The sequence below is a fragment of the Schistocerca nitens genome, chromosome 4 (genome assembly GCF_023898315.1).
Source record: "Schistocerca nitens isolate TAMUIC-IGC-003100 chromosome 4, iqSchNite1.1, whole genome shotgun sequence".
In the NCBI taxonomy this organism is placed as follows: Eukaryota; Metazoa; Arthropoda; class Insecta; order Orthoptera; family Acrididae; genus Schistocerca; species Schistocerca nitens.
The window spans coordinates 287292242-287305580 of NC_064617.1; the positions used below are offsets into that span (position 1 = coordinate 287292242).

A 13339-nucleotide genomic window follows, 5' to 3' on the forward strand; every position below is an offset into this window, starting at 1 on the left:
CCTGCGACCGTAGCGGTGGCGTGGTTCCAGACTCTAGCGCCTAGAACCACTTGGCCACTTCGGCCGGCAAGAAAATGTCATGATGCAACAAAAAATTATTAGGACTTACATGACTTCATGTATATGAGAGATTTACTTTCATCAACGAAATTGCATGATTCTGTTTTAAACAATGGAAACTCCACATAGGAATATTATTAATGTAGAAAAAGATAGATTGCTACTTACCATAAAGATGACACATTAAGTTTCAGACCAGCGCAACTAAAAGACACTTACACATAAGCTTTTGTCTATAGCCTTTGTCAGAAAAAAGAGAAACACACACTGTTCTTTCACACAAGCAAGCACACCTCATGCCCACATAACTGGCAACTCTGACCACAAAGGTAAGTGGCAATCTACCTTTTCCTACATTAAACAATCTATCTTTTCCATCATTAATGATTTAATTTTGTTAATAATCAGCTTACCAGAACATCCCAAAAATAGCTCTCATTTGCCTGGAAGTAAAAATCTATGTCTTGATTGCTACTTCCATCTATAGTATTTTGTTTATCAAAGCTATTACTTGTGATCATTCTAAAGTGGCATGCCCGGTAAACTCTTGCTTTCAACAATGAGAGACAAACAGAAGAATGTAGATACAATCAAATAAGTAAAAGCAATGTTTGTTCACTCAAACCTACAATGAACTACAGATAAACAAGAGGAAAGTCTGCAAGCAGAATTACCTCTTTCATGTATAGTTACATTGAAAAATGGCAGTTCCTATCATAATTACAGCAGAATATGAAACTTCATAAGCCAATTACAAAGCACAATCAATGACAAATTAGAATCCAATTTAGCAACAATGAGATACAAGAAGACAGATAGAGTGGGACAGAGAGAGAGAGAAGTTTTCAGTACCTTTCATCAAATTCAGTAGATTCTTCTTTCACAATTGATAATCGTTTTGTTTCTTCCCAGTTTGGACTCTGATCCCCTGCTACACTGCTTGCTGAACTATTGTATCCTGACGATTCTCCAGGAAATAAGTCAAGACCAGCTCCCTTGCGGACAAGAAGCTCTAGATTCCTGGATCCTTTCAGTATACTCACTGCCTGTAAAAATTATATAGGACAACCATCATGTGTGTATTTTATGCATTTTAATTATGTATAGAAACAAAGCAGAATGCATTAACTACAGACAAAAGGAAAACGCTTCTGGGTGGAGAGAAAATAATATCAACAATTTAGCTACGTATCTGCAATCATGCATGGGATTTTGAGCAAGCAGAATAAATGTGTTAACAGTTTCATCTTTGCAGTGAACGAAGCTCTCTCACATATTAAATGAGTAGTTATTGGAGAAAGAGGCCAACTGGGTCTCCCATGAGCTGCGACAGTTATTTTCATCTCTCTAGTTTTACACACTGTTTCATTGTTTCTGCAGCATTACCTTCCTTAATAAAAACACTGAACATCAACTAAGTCTTTTCATGTAGCCCTATAATCGTACATTCCAGCTACAAACTTCAGCATACAAAATTAAACAACAACACAGTGAGCTGTCACAGGAGAACAAAAATACAAAGGAAATGAGTGGATGTCAAAAGAAGATAAAAAGCAACAGTCCATTGAAAGAACAAAACAAAAAATAAAACATGTTAGAAATTACACATAACAATGGAAAACTCATATCAGAATATTAAAGAAACTATCAAGATGTGACACTGCTGCTCACTCAGTGCATGAACCCTTAAGTATTGAACACACCATGGCAGGGTCATTAATGGGAAATAAATGCAAGAGAGAAGAGTAGTGCAAGGATATTTTGCAGAGTAAGTTTCAGACTCCAGACTTTGAGGAAACTAGTATTAGGTGGGAGTATCCAAAAGGTCCATGTGATATAAAAGCCACTCGTCTCCTGATTTAAGCTGTAGAGCATGCTAAGCAATTGGTTATTGGGTGTCCATAAGGTTAAATAAATTCTATTCTCATTCATGTTTTAATCCAGTTTAATGGTGGTCATTCCCACATAAAAAACTATGCAGAGAACACATGTGTTTTCACAAGTTACTCTGCCTTTAATGTAATAGGATTTACTGTTGGTGGAGCTGAAGTAAGTAGTAGTCTGGGTGGTGCAAGGGGCAGGTTTTACAGTAGGAATGATTGCAGGGGTAGGAAATCTGGGGCACAAAAATGGTCTGAGCATGTCACACAGTTTGACAAGATCGGGCATCAGGGCTTGACTTTAAAATGTCACAGTATTTGTAGAATACTATTTTAAACATTTATGGTATGAGTAATACTATGTAACAAAGGGGCACAATATTTGTTGGAGGTTCCAAGAAGAAGACCCCAGGAGATTCTTTTGCAGACTACTTCTGTGATGTAGTTGTGAGAGAGAGAAAGTCTGGGATAGTTTATTGGTATAGGTGTCATCAGACGTGGTGCTCGAACAGAAACATTTACCATACATACCAAGGCTGCAATGAAGGGAATGGGTGACAGTTGTCAAACAGAAGGTATTGTTGTTTTTATCATTTCCTCCTATTTCTTAATCACATTATTCATTCCACTCCTTCTTCAATCAACCTTTTCTTATCAGTCTGTCCTTTCTATGAGCCCTGACCTTGTGAAATAACAATGTTGTTGTTTTTGCCATTTAGCCTTGAGTCCGAAGACTGGTTTGATGCAGCTCTCCATGCTACTCCAACCTGTGCAAGCCTCTTCATCTCCCAGTAACTACTGCAATCTACATCCTTCTGAATCTGCTTACTGAATTCATCTCTTGGTCTCCCTCTACAATTCCCCCCCCCCCCCCCCCCCCCCACAAACACACACTTTCCTCCAAACTAAACTGGTGATCCCTTGGTGTCTCAGAATGTGTCCTATCAATTGATCGCTTCTTCTAGTCAAGTTGTGCCATAAGTTTCTTGTCTCTTCACTTCTATTCTATACCTCCTAATTAGTTACACTTTCAGCATTCTTCTGTAGCACCACATTTCAAAAGCTTCTATTCTCTCCTTGTCTAACCCATTTATCATCCATGTTTCTCTTTCATAAATGGTTACAGACCAGACAAATACCTTCAGAAAAGACTTCCTGACACAAAAAAGAGGATATTTAATGTTAACTAATTTCTATTCTTCAGAAATGGTTTCTTTGGCATTCCAGTCTACATTTTATATCTTCTCTACTATTCTGCTGGCCAAATAGTGAAGTGTATCTACTACTTGAAGTATCTCTTACTTGATCTGCCCTCAGCATTGCCTCATTTACTGTATTTACTCGAATCTAAGCCGCACTCAAATCTAAGCCGCACCTGAAAAATGAGACTCGAAATCAAGGAAAAAAAATTTTTCCCGAATCTAAGCTGCACCTGAAATTTGAGACTCGAAATTCAAGGGAGAGAAAAGCTTTAGGCCGCACCTCCAAATCGAAACAAAATTGGTCCATTGTAATATGAGACACAATTTAGGTCGAGTGAATGACAATACAGCTACAGTAGTTTGGTTCGAGCTGTAAGCTTAGCAGTTAAGCTTTACCAGGTAGCCATTGCTATGTGTCAGGTCCGTATTTATACGAGTACCCTTCCTTTTTCACGTGCTTCGTATGTTTTGAATCGATTGCTTATTTTTCTTTGATCTGATAAGTGCTGTTCTCATTGTTATAGGTATTTACGTCACTCTAAGCTAAAAATGCGTTGTTGTACTGTCATGCATTGTTTGTCGCATTCTGATGTGTGTTTATGACCTGTCGCTGATCGCGGCATGGCTTGCTTTTGTGCGCGCTACCGCCGCTTACGATAAAAAAAAGAGAGGCATTGTCTCATTAGTGAAACAATGGCAAGAGACTGCTATTTGTTGCTACTCACACTGCTGCTGTCTTTGATAATGATCAACAAGAACCGAATAATAGTCTGCATATGATAGATGTTCTGAACGAGAGTTAAGCTAAACTTTTTCGCCGTTTGAAAATCTTTGCAGACACCTCTTTTGTACATTACATTCTGCACGGAAATTAGAGTCATCTTAAATTTAAAACTCTAGTCAATTGCCGTGCTTCATTTCTGACTGTATCACTATTAGGCATAAGAATAATACGAATATAAACATGACATGATATGTATATTCTTCCGCGTTTGCTGTTGTCTCACACTATTAGTTTCGAAGTTTATTAGACAGACAGTATTTAAATGAGATAGCAGCAAACACGAAGAATACATGGCAAAATGTTTGTATTCGTATTATTCTTGTGGTGAAGAGAATACTGCATGTGATTCTCAATTCACAAAAGTTCCTATTAGCAACCATCTCTTCTCACTGGTAGGAAAAAATTCAGAACGTAGAGTTGGCCGTATTGACAAACATCCCAAACAGTCTTGCCAGTCGGATTTTCATAGTACATTGAAATGCTGCTACATTCGAAGATGAACAATACGGAATTTGTATTTACTTCGTTGGATAATGTATGAAAATGCAGTGGTCGAAACTCGGGGCGGAGAAAAAAAGCTCGTCTTCCACCTTTGTTTTAAATTTATTTACTGACTCAGAGGTTTTGGTGCCAGTATTTATCTTTGTGCCTGCAAAGCGTGCCTGTGTAGCGCTACATATATTAGACGGCAGAAGTTAGTTGTAGCGGCACTTACCAACATTTTTCAGGACTTGCGCTTATTTTGCACTCGATTCTAAGCCACAGGCGTTTTTTTGGATTACAAAAACCGGAAAAAAAGTGCGCCTTAGATTCGAGTAAATACGGTAATTTGACTACATTCCATTATCCTTGTTTTGCTTTTGTTATGTTCATCTTAGATCCTCCTTTCAAGACACTGTCCATTCCATTCAACTGCTCTTCCAAGTCTTTTGTTGTATCTGACAGAATTACTATGTCATCGGCAAACATCAAGGTTTTTATTTCTTCTCCTTGAATTTCAATTCCCACTCCAAATTTTTCTTTGGTTTCCTTTACTGCTTGCTCAATGCACAGATTGAATAACACCAAGGATAGGCTACAAGCCTATCTCGCTCCATTCTCAATCACTGCTTTGTTTTCATGCCCCTCGACTCTATCTGGTTTTGACACAATTTGTAAATAGCCTTTCATTCCCTGTACTTTACCACTGCTACCTTCAGAATTACAAAGAGAATATTCCAGTCAATGTTGTCAAAAGGTTTATCAAAGTATATAAATACTATAAGCACAGTTTTGCCTTTCTTTAACATACCTTCTAAGAAAAGTGATGGGGGTCAGTATTGCCCCGCATGTTCCTACATTTCTTCGAAATCCAAACAGGCCTTCCCCAAGGATATCTTTTCCAGTTTTTCCACTCTTCTACAAAGAATTTGTGTAAGTAAATTTGCAACCACGACTTATTAAACTGATTGTTCGGTAGTTTTGACACCTGTCAGCAAGTGCCTTCTTTATAATTGGAGTTAATACATTCTTCTTGAAGTCTGAGGGTATTTCGCCTATCTTACACATCTTGCACACCCAACAGAATGGATGGCTGTCCCAAGGCTATCAGTAGTTCTGACAGAATGTTGTCTACTCCAGGGACCTTTTTACTTCGTAGGCCTTTCAGTGCTCTTCAAATTCTTCTCACAGTATTATATCCCGCATCTCATCTTCATCTACATCCTCTTCCATTTCTTTACTACTGCCTTCAAGTTCATCTTTCTTGTTTAGACCTCTGTGTACTCCTTTCACCTTTCAGCTTTCCCTTCTTTTCTTAGTGCTGGTTTTCCATCTGAGTCCTTGATATTCATGCAGATGCTTCTCTTCTCTCCAAAAGTCTCTCTAATTTTTCTGTGGGCAGTATCTATTTTTCCCATAGAGAAATATGCTTCTAAATCCTTGCACTTGTCCTCTAGTCGTTCCTGCTTAGCCATGCAATATCTCACAATTTAAAATCTGGTGCAGCAATCTCTGTCTTACTATTATATAACCAATCTGAAACCTTCTGGTGTCTCCAGGTTTCTTCCACATATACAACATTCTTTCATGATTCTTAAATGAAGTGCTAGAGATGATTAAATTATGCTCTGTGCAAAATACTACCAGGCAGCTTCCTCTTTGATTCCTTTCCCCCAGTCCATAATCACCTACTACTTTTGCTTCTCTTTGTTTTCCTACTATCAAATTCAAGTCCTCCAACACAATTAAATTTTCATCTCCTCAACTATCTGAATAATTTCTTTTACCTCATCACACATTTCTTCAGTCTCTTCATGATATGCAGAGCTAGTTGGTATGCAAACTTTTACTACTGTGGTAGGCATGGGCTTCGTATCTATCTTGGCTACGATAATGCATTCACTATACAGTTCATAGTAGCTTACCCACATTTCCATTTTCTTATTCATTATAAAACCTCTCCTGCATTACCCCTATGTGACCTTGTACTTATAAACCTATTTTCCCCTGACCAAAATTCCTGTTTTTCCAGCCACCAAACTTCACTAATTCTCACTACATTTAACTCAAGCTATCTATTTCCCTTTTTAAATTTTCTAACCTACCTGCCCGATTAAGGGATCTAACAGTCCATGCTCCGATATGGAATATTTCACCAAAGAGGACACCATCATCATTAAACCATAGAGTAGAGCTGCCTGCCCTTGGGAAAAATTACAGCTATAGTTTTCCAGAAACAACACATTTGACTGGCCCTCAACAGGAACCCCTCCATCATGGTTGCACCTATGATACAGCTATCTGCATCACTGAGGCAGCCAGGCCTCCCTACGGGCAGGTTCATGGAGGGGGATAGCATTATGAACACGAAAACATTTCTTACTTTAATTTGTTTGCAATATGCTTTGTTCTTTTTTGGAATAACATTTATATATGACTAAATATATATTATAAGTTTGTAATCTTGTTAACATTCTGTGTGAGAGAATAATATGTTTATGGTGGTAGAGAGACATTGTTCTTGGTTGGCAAGTGCGGGAACAGCATACGTGTAGCAGTAAACATATAGACTGGTCTGTGAAGTGAAGGGTGAACATATCAGCATGCTTCTGGTGATAGTCTAATATCTCATTAAATAATTTGACAACTGCAGCATTTGGACAGTGGACGGAAAGATTTACTAAGTGGACTGTCAGTGACACTGAGCATGTGTTGTGAACTGTAAGTACAAATGTATTGAAGTACTTCTCATCATAAACTAGTATCTAAGAAAATAATATTAAAGCTACAGTACTGGTACAGTGGTGAGAAATTTTCATTTAGGGCAGCAAAGTTGGTGGCCATTATGCTTCCCGCGTGAATTATATTCATTCTACATTGCTGTTGTGACTTGCCGATCTTCCAAAGTGCCGCCGCGCAGTTACGCGCATCCTCTACATGTGGCCCTCTCTGCCAGCCATGCAGCAGCACCACCTAAGCGGCCAGCCAGCCAGCGGCCGCTAGACTTGGACTCAGTTATGATTTGACTGTTAAAGTGTACACACGTCTTACTCTGTTTACTTGATCTGTGACTTTCATGTATTGTGTCTTCCTTGAAATATATTTGTTCAACTAGAAGTTATAACAATTGGCGACGAGGATGGGATTTTTCTTTTCCATCGTTGACCCACATGTTTCCATGGCTACTTTAGAGCAACTATTGCAAGGTCTCATGGAACAGCAAACGCTTCTCACAAATGCGATTCGTGATTTTGTCGCGGCATCAAATGCGGGGCGTCCCTCGTCATTGTCTCTACCTCCTTTTCCTCCTTACGACGAGACAGTGGAAGACTAGTCTGATTACGAAAAATGTCTTCGACAGCACTTCTTGGCATTTCGTGTCACGGACGAACAAACATATAAGTCTCTGTTCCTTTCATGGATTTCACCTCAAATGTATCGGTTCTTGTCGCAATTGGCTCCTTTGAGAGATCCTGCATCTTTGTCCTTTGCTGAAATAGCTCACTTCTGTCCGTCTATTTTCAAAAGCAAATGCATGTGGTAACCTCTCCTGTTGCCTTTTATCATTGTCAAAAACAACCGAATCAATCCTATCGTGCTTGGGCTGCTGAACTTCACAGCCTCAGTAGAAAGTGTCAATTTGTTACTGAGGTTCACAAAGAATCCTACGCCGATTCCATGGTACGGGATGCTATTATCCGATCGGCACCCGACAAAGAAGTTAGGCAACATGCCCTTCAGTTGGCAAATCCGACTCTAGATGAAGTCCTATCCATCACTAAGTCTTTTGAAATTTCTCGCACCGCTGGAGCACAAATAGAGGCACGGGGTGACGTCGGGGAAATACAACCTCTGTACGATGTTGACGAAGCATGGGGCATGTCCCCGCCGGCCGACATGGCCGCAGTACACTCCCAAGTGCAGCCTCAGCCTAACCGTAAACAAACCTCTAAGAAACTGCATCAAAATCCACGGCAACTTCCTTCATGTCCGCAGTGTTTTACGAAACATTCACGTGAAGATCGTCAACAACGTTGGGCCGTGTGTCATGCAAAAAAAAAGGGTCATGTGTCAACTGTTTGCAAATCCGACCGCATACATGATGTTCATGAACATGACGCTGATTTTAATTCTGTGTTGTCTGTCAATTGAACTTCTTCCCTTTAAGGGAAGTTATTCCTCACTGTCCAAATACTTGGTCAAGATGTTCGCATGCATGTGGATACTGGTTCTGCCGCCACTATCATCAATTCTCTGACGTATCTTCAGCTGGGTTCTCCAATCACGTCACCTGTCACTAGGCAATTACGGACTTACAATAAACAGAAGATTTCTCTCTTGGGACAATTTGATGCTGAGGTATCTTACAAATCTGTTGTTTGCACTGTTCCCATATTTGTAGTCGACAATAGTAATGCGGAGAATCTTTCTGCTTTCTTTTTGGTTTCGATGCCTTTCACGTTTTTGGGTTCTCCATAGATGACTCTGTCAATATCGTCTCTGATGCTACTCCTTATGCTCAATTGGATTCCTTGTCGATGACATTTTCGTCCCTTTTTTCTCCTGGGTTAGGCCATGCAAACGACTTTGAAGCTCATATCACGCTCAAACCCACTGCTCGGCCTAAGTTTTTTCAGGCTTGGCCCATTCCTGTGGCCCTTCATGATCAGGTCAAACGGGAGCTGGATCATCTCACTGCTTCAGGGGTCTTGCTTCCTGTCACTTCCAGTGAGTGGTCCTCTCCTGTTGTTGTCGTTGCTAAGCCAAATGGTGATATTCGTCTCTGTGGCGATTTCAAAGCCACTGTAAATGCTCAATGCATTATCAACACTTACCCTATGCCTCGACCTGAAGAACTGTTCACTAAACTTGCTGGAGGCCAGTATTTTTCTAAACTTGACCTGTCAGAAGCTTATCATCAACTTCCTCTTGACGCTGCTTCCCGGCAGTTTCTGGTCCTTAACAAGCCTTTCAGCCTCCATCAATACCAACGATTGCCATTCGGGGTTGCGCCCCTGGTCTCTTTCAGCTATTCTTGGAACAATTATTGCTCACTGTCCCTGGGTGTATAAATTACCGGGACGACATTGTTGTCACTGGCTCCACCACTGACAAACATTTTCAAAATCTCTGCACAATTTTTCATGTCTTACAGACTGCCGGTCTTAAGTGTAATCTTCAGAAATCAAAATTTTTTCAGGCATCTATCATGTACTTGGGGTTTCAACTCTCTTGGGATGGTATTCGTCCGCTTCAGCAGACTGTTGCTGCGATCGATGCCCTTCCTCGCCCTACATCTGTTTAGGAACTGCAGGCCTTCTTGGGGAAAATAGCATACTTTCACAAGTTTTTACCGTCTGCTGCTTCGGTGGCTCAGCCGTTGCATTGCCTGTTGCATAAAAACGTGCCTTTTCACTGGTCCATGTCATGCGATGCGCCTTTCCAGAAATTGAAGACTATGCTGAAACAGGCCCCGTGCCTGGCTACTTATCGACCTGGCCAACATCTTGTTCTTGCCACAGATGCCACTCAATACGGGGTCGGTGCAGTCCTTGCGCACCGTTTTTCTGACAGTTCTGAACAACCCATTGCTTACGCCTCCAAAACGCTCACAGATGCCCAACAAAAGTATTCTCAAATTGAAAAAGAAGTTTTGGCCATTATTTATGCTCTTCATAAGTTTGGTGTTTTCTCTATGGATCCAAATTTCATCTTGTTATGGATTACAAACCACTTGTTTCCTTGTTTCATCCATCAACGTCACTTCCCGACAAGGCTGCACACCGCCTCCAGCATTGGGCTTTTTACTTGTCTCGTTTCAATTATGAGATTCATTTCCGGCCGACGGCTCAACATGCGAATGCTGATGCAGATTAGACCCTTCCCATGTGTCCTGATCTGGCATTCGATAGGGACGAACTTTTGTGTTTCCACCTGGATGTTGTCGAGCAGCTGGTTGTGGACAGGCTTCCCATCACCATGGACCGGCTGGCGGCTGCTACGGGCTCTGACCCTACCCTCTCCCGGGTTTTACGCTGTATTCAGAAGGGTTGGCCAGATCGTCCGTCCGCTAAGACTTCTGATCCGTTGTGGAACTACTACGCTTTGTGTTACCGCCTCACGGCTAAAACCTGCATCTTTGTGTGCTTCGGTCTTGCGCCTCCTTCACCAAGGGCACTGGGGTGTCTCTCACACAAAAGCTCTGGCGTGCTGTCATGTGTACTGGACCGGCATCAACTCTGAAATCGCACACATGGTAGCTGCCTGTGGCCCTTGTGCGTCACAGGCTCCTACCCTGAAGTCACCTTTGTCACCATGGTCTTCGCCTGAGAAGCCCTGGGAGCGTATTCATGCTGCCTTTGTGGGACCTTTTTAGGTACTTGTTGGCTTCTCATTATTGACGCCAACTTTCCTTTCATTGTCCATTGCACATCGCCTACCACCGCAGCAACCACCAATGCTCTAGCTCGCATTTTCTCTTTGGAATGTCTTCCCTCTACTCTTGTTACTGATAATGGTCCGCAATTTTCCTCTTCCGATTTAGCGGATTTTTGTGCCCAACACGGTGTCATGCCCCTCGGTTCCATAGTCAAACGGTGAGGCTGAATGACTGGTCCACACATTTAAGGCTCAGATGAGGAAACTCCTGACTTCTTCTGCTGATGATGCGCTTCTCCAATTTCTGGCTTCTTACTGTTTCACCCCCATAGGCGACCACAGCCCCGCTGAGCTCTTACATGGCCAACAGCCCCGCACGCTACTTCATCTTCTGCGGCCTTCCTCCTCACGGCCGCAGGTGCCTTCCCTTGGCTGGTTCACCGCCGACGACCTTGTATGGGTACGGGGATACGGCAGGCGGCCAAAATGCAGCGTATAGGCACTTGGTGCAGGGAGTGGCAACTGACCCTTAACATAGACAAATGTAATGTATTGAGAATACATAGAAAGAAGGATCCTTTATTGTATGATTATATGATAGCAGAACAAACACTGATAGCAGTTACTTCTGTAAAATATCTGGGAGTACACGTACGGAACGATTTGAAGTGGAATGATCATATAAAATTAATTGTTGGTAAGGCAGGTACCAGGTTGAGATTCATTGGGAGAGTCCTTAGAAAATGTAGTCCATCAACAAAGGAGGTGGCTTACAAAACACTCGTTCAACCTATACTTGAGTATTGCTCATCAGTGTGGGATCTGTACCAGATTGGGTTGACGGAGGAGATAGAGAAGATCCAAAGAAGAGCAGCGCGTTTCGTCACAGGGTTATTTGGTAAGCATGATAGCATTACAGATATGTTTAGCAAAATCAAGTGGCAGACTCTGGAAGAGAGGCGCTCTGCATCGCGGTGTAGCTTGCTGTCCAGGTTTCGAGAGGGTGCATTTCTGGATGAGGTATCGAATATATGCACAGAGGCTTTCTGGCAGTCGTTCTTCCCGCGAACCATACGTGACTGGAACAGGAAAGGGAGGTAATGACAGTGGCACAAAAAGTGTCCTCCGCCACACACCGTTGGGTGGCTTGCGGAGTATAAATGTAGATGTAGATGTAGATGTAGATGTAGAATGGAGTCCTGGCCGCATCTTACGACACTGTGGCCAACGCCTGTATGAAATCCAGATGGACACGGGTGTTGCAGTGCGTCATTCGGACCAGCTTTGGCTTCGTGTGCCGGCAACGCCTGTTCCGGATGCCGCTACACCACCTTTGGCTCTACCTGATGCTCAGGATATTGGAATCTCTCATTACTCACAACACAGTCCTCTCACCAACATATCGGTGCCAGCACAAGAACTGACGCCACCAGGAAATGTGCCCATGCAGGAACCAGATGACCATCATCTGTCGGAGCAACTCCACTCGCCTCCTTCTCCTACGGACGTGGACACATTGTCCATTATAACAACCAGACTTGCCGCAACGGGCAGATTGGTGCATGGAGCCCCAGCAGATTCGACCCCCACGTCTCCTGTCATCTCAATTCGTTATCATCGGGGACATTTCCGTCCGTACGGGAAGCCTCCTCCTCGAGACTTTACGGCCAGTCAAACAACACCTATGGACGTTAGCAATCTACAGGCCACCTCATCAAGACCTGTGCAAAAAACTCAAAGGGGGGAAAAGTGTTGTGACTCGCCGATCTTTCAAAGTGCCAAGTGCCACCCCGCAGTTATGCGCGTCCTCTACATGCGGCGCTGTCTGCCAGCCATGCAGCAGCAGCGCCACCTAAGCGGCAAGCCAGCTAGCAGCTGCTAGACTTGGACTCACTTATGATTTGACTGTTAAAGTGTACACACATCTTACTCTGTTTACTTGATCTGTGACTTTCATGTATTGCGTCTTCCTTGAAATATATTTGTTCAACTTGAAGTTATTACAGTTGTCAACTACAGTTACTTCGGACAATGTAAAATGACAATAAAACATGTCAAGCAGATGAGTTCACACCAAAATGGAAAATTAATGCATAATAAATACATGACCAATAAGACAGTTATGTAATTTTAAGAAAACAAATGAGACTAACATTGGGAAGAGACTTCTAAAGCAACCATTGTTGGTGAAAATTTAACTCTTCCTTAAACATACTTCTTCATACTCTGACTCCAGTTTTCGTGTAATACAAATGATAGTATACTTATGCAAAAGAAACAAATGGGGCAGAAAATATGTAGTACTAATGTACCCTGCACCAGGAAGAGATATCTCTATTTAACTCAAAGGATAAGTTGTAACCAAGAGTTAAAGCTTCAGCACTACCGTAAAATTCTACTGTTGCTTATCAAAAAAATCAGAACACATGTACTGCTCACAAAAGTTCCTTTGCTGGATTTTATGTTGTTTTCTGTGACATAAACAGATAAGTTATTCACTATGAGCTTTACACTTGTATCAAAGGCTACAATGAAGCTAATATGTGATTAAGCCT

At 41.8% G+C, this 13339-nt stretch overlaps 1 protein-coding gene across 2 annotated transcripts in view; it reads right to left on the bottom strand.

Annotated features, from left to right (window-relative positions):
• Positions 1-13339, bottom strand: part of LOC126251457 (serine-rich adhesin for platelets-like) — a 417638-nt gene that overhangs the window by 94963 nt on the left and 309336 nt on the right. For both annotated transcript variants that reach the window (XM_049951888.1, XM_049951887.1), the window contains one exon: positions 913-1106. In XM_049951888.1, coding sequence (XP_049807845.1) covers positions 913-1106 — 194 coding nt within the window. The remainder of the gene's footprint in view (positions 1-912; positions 1107-13339) is intronic.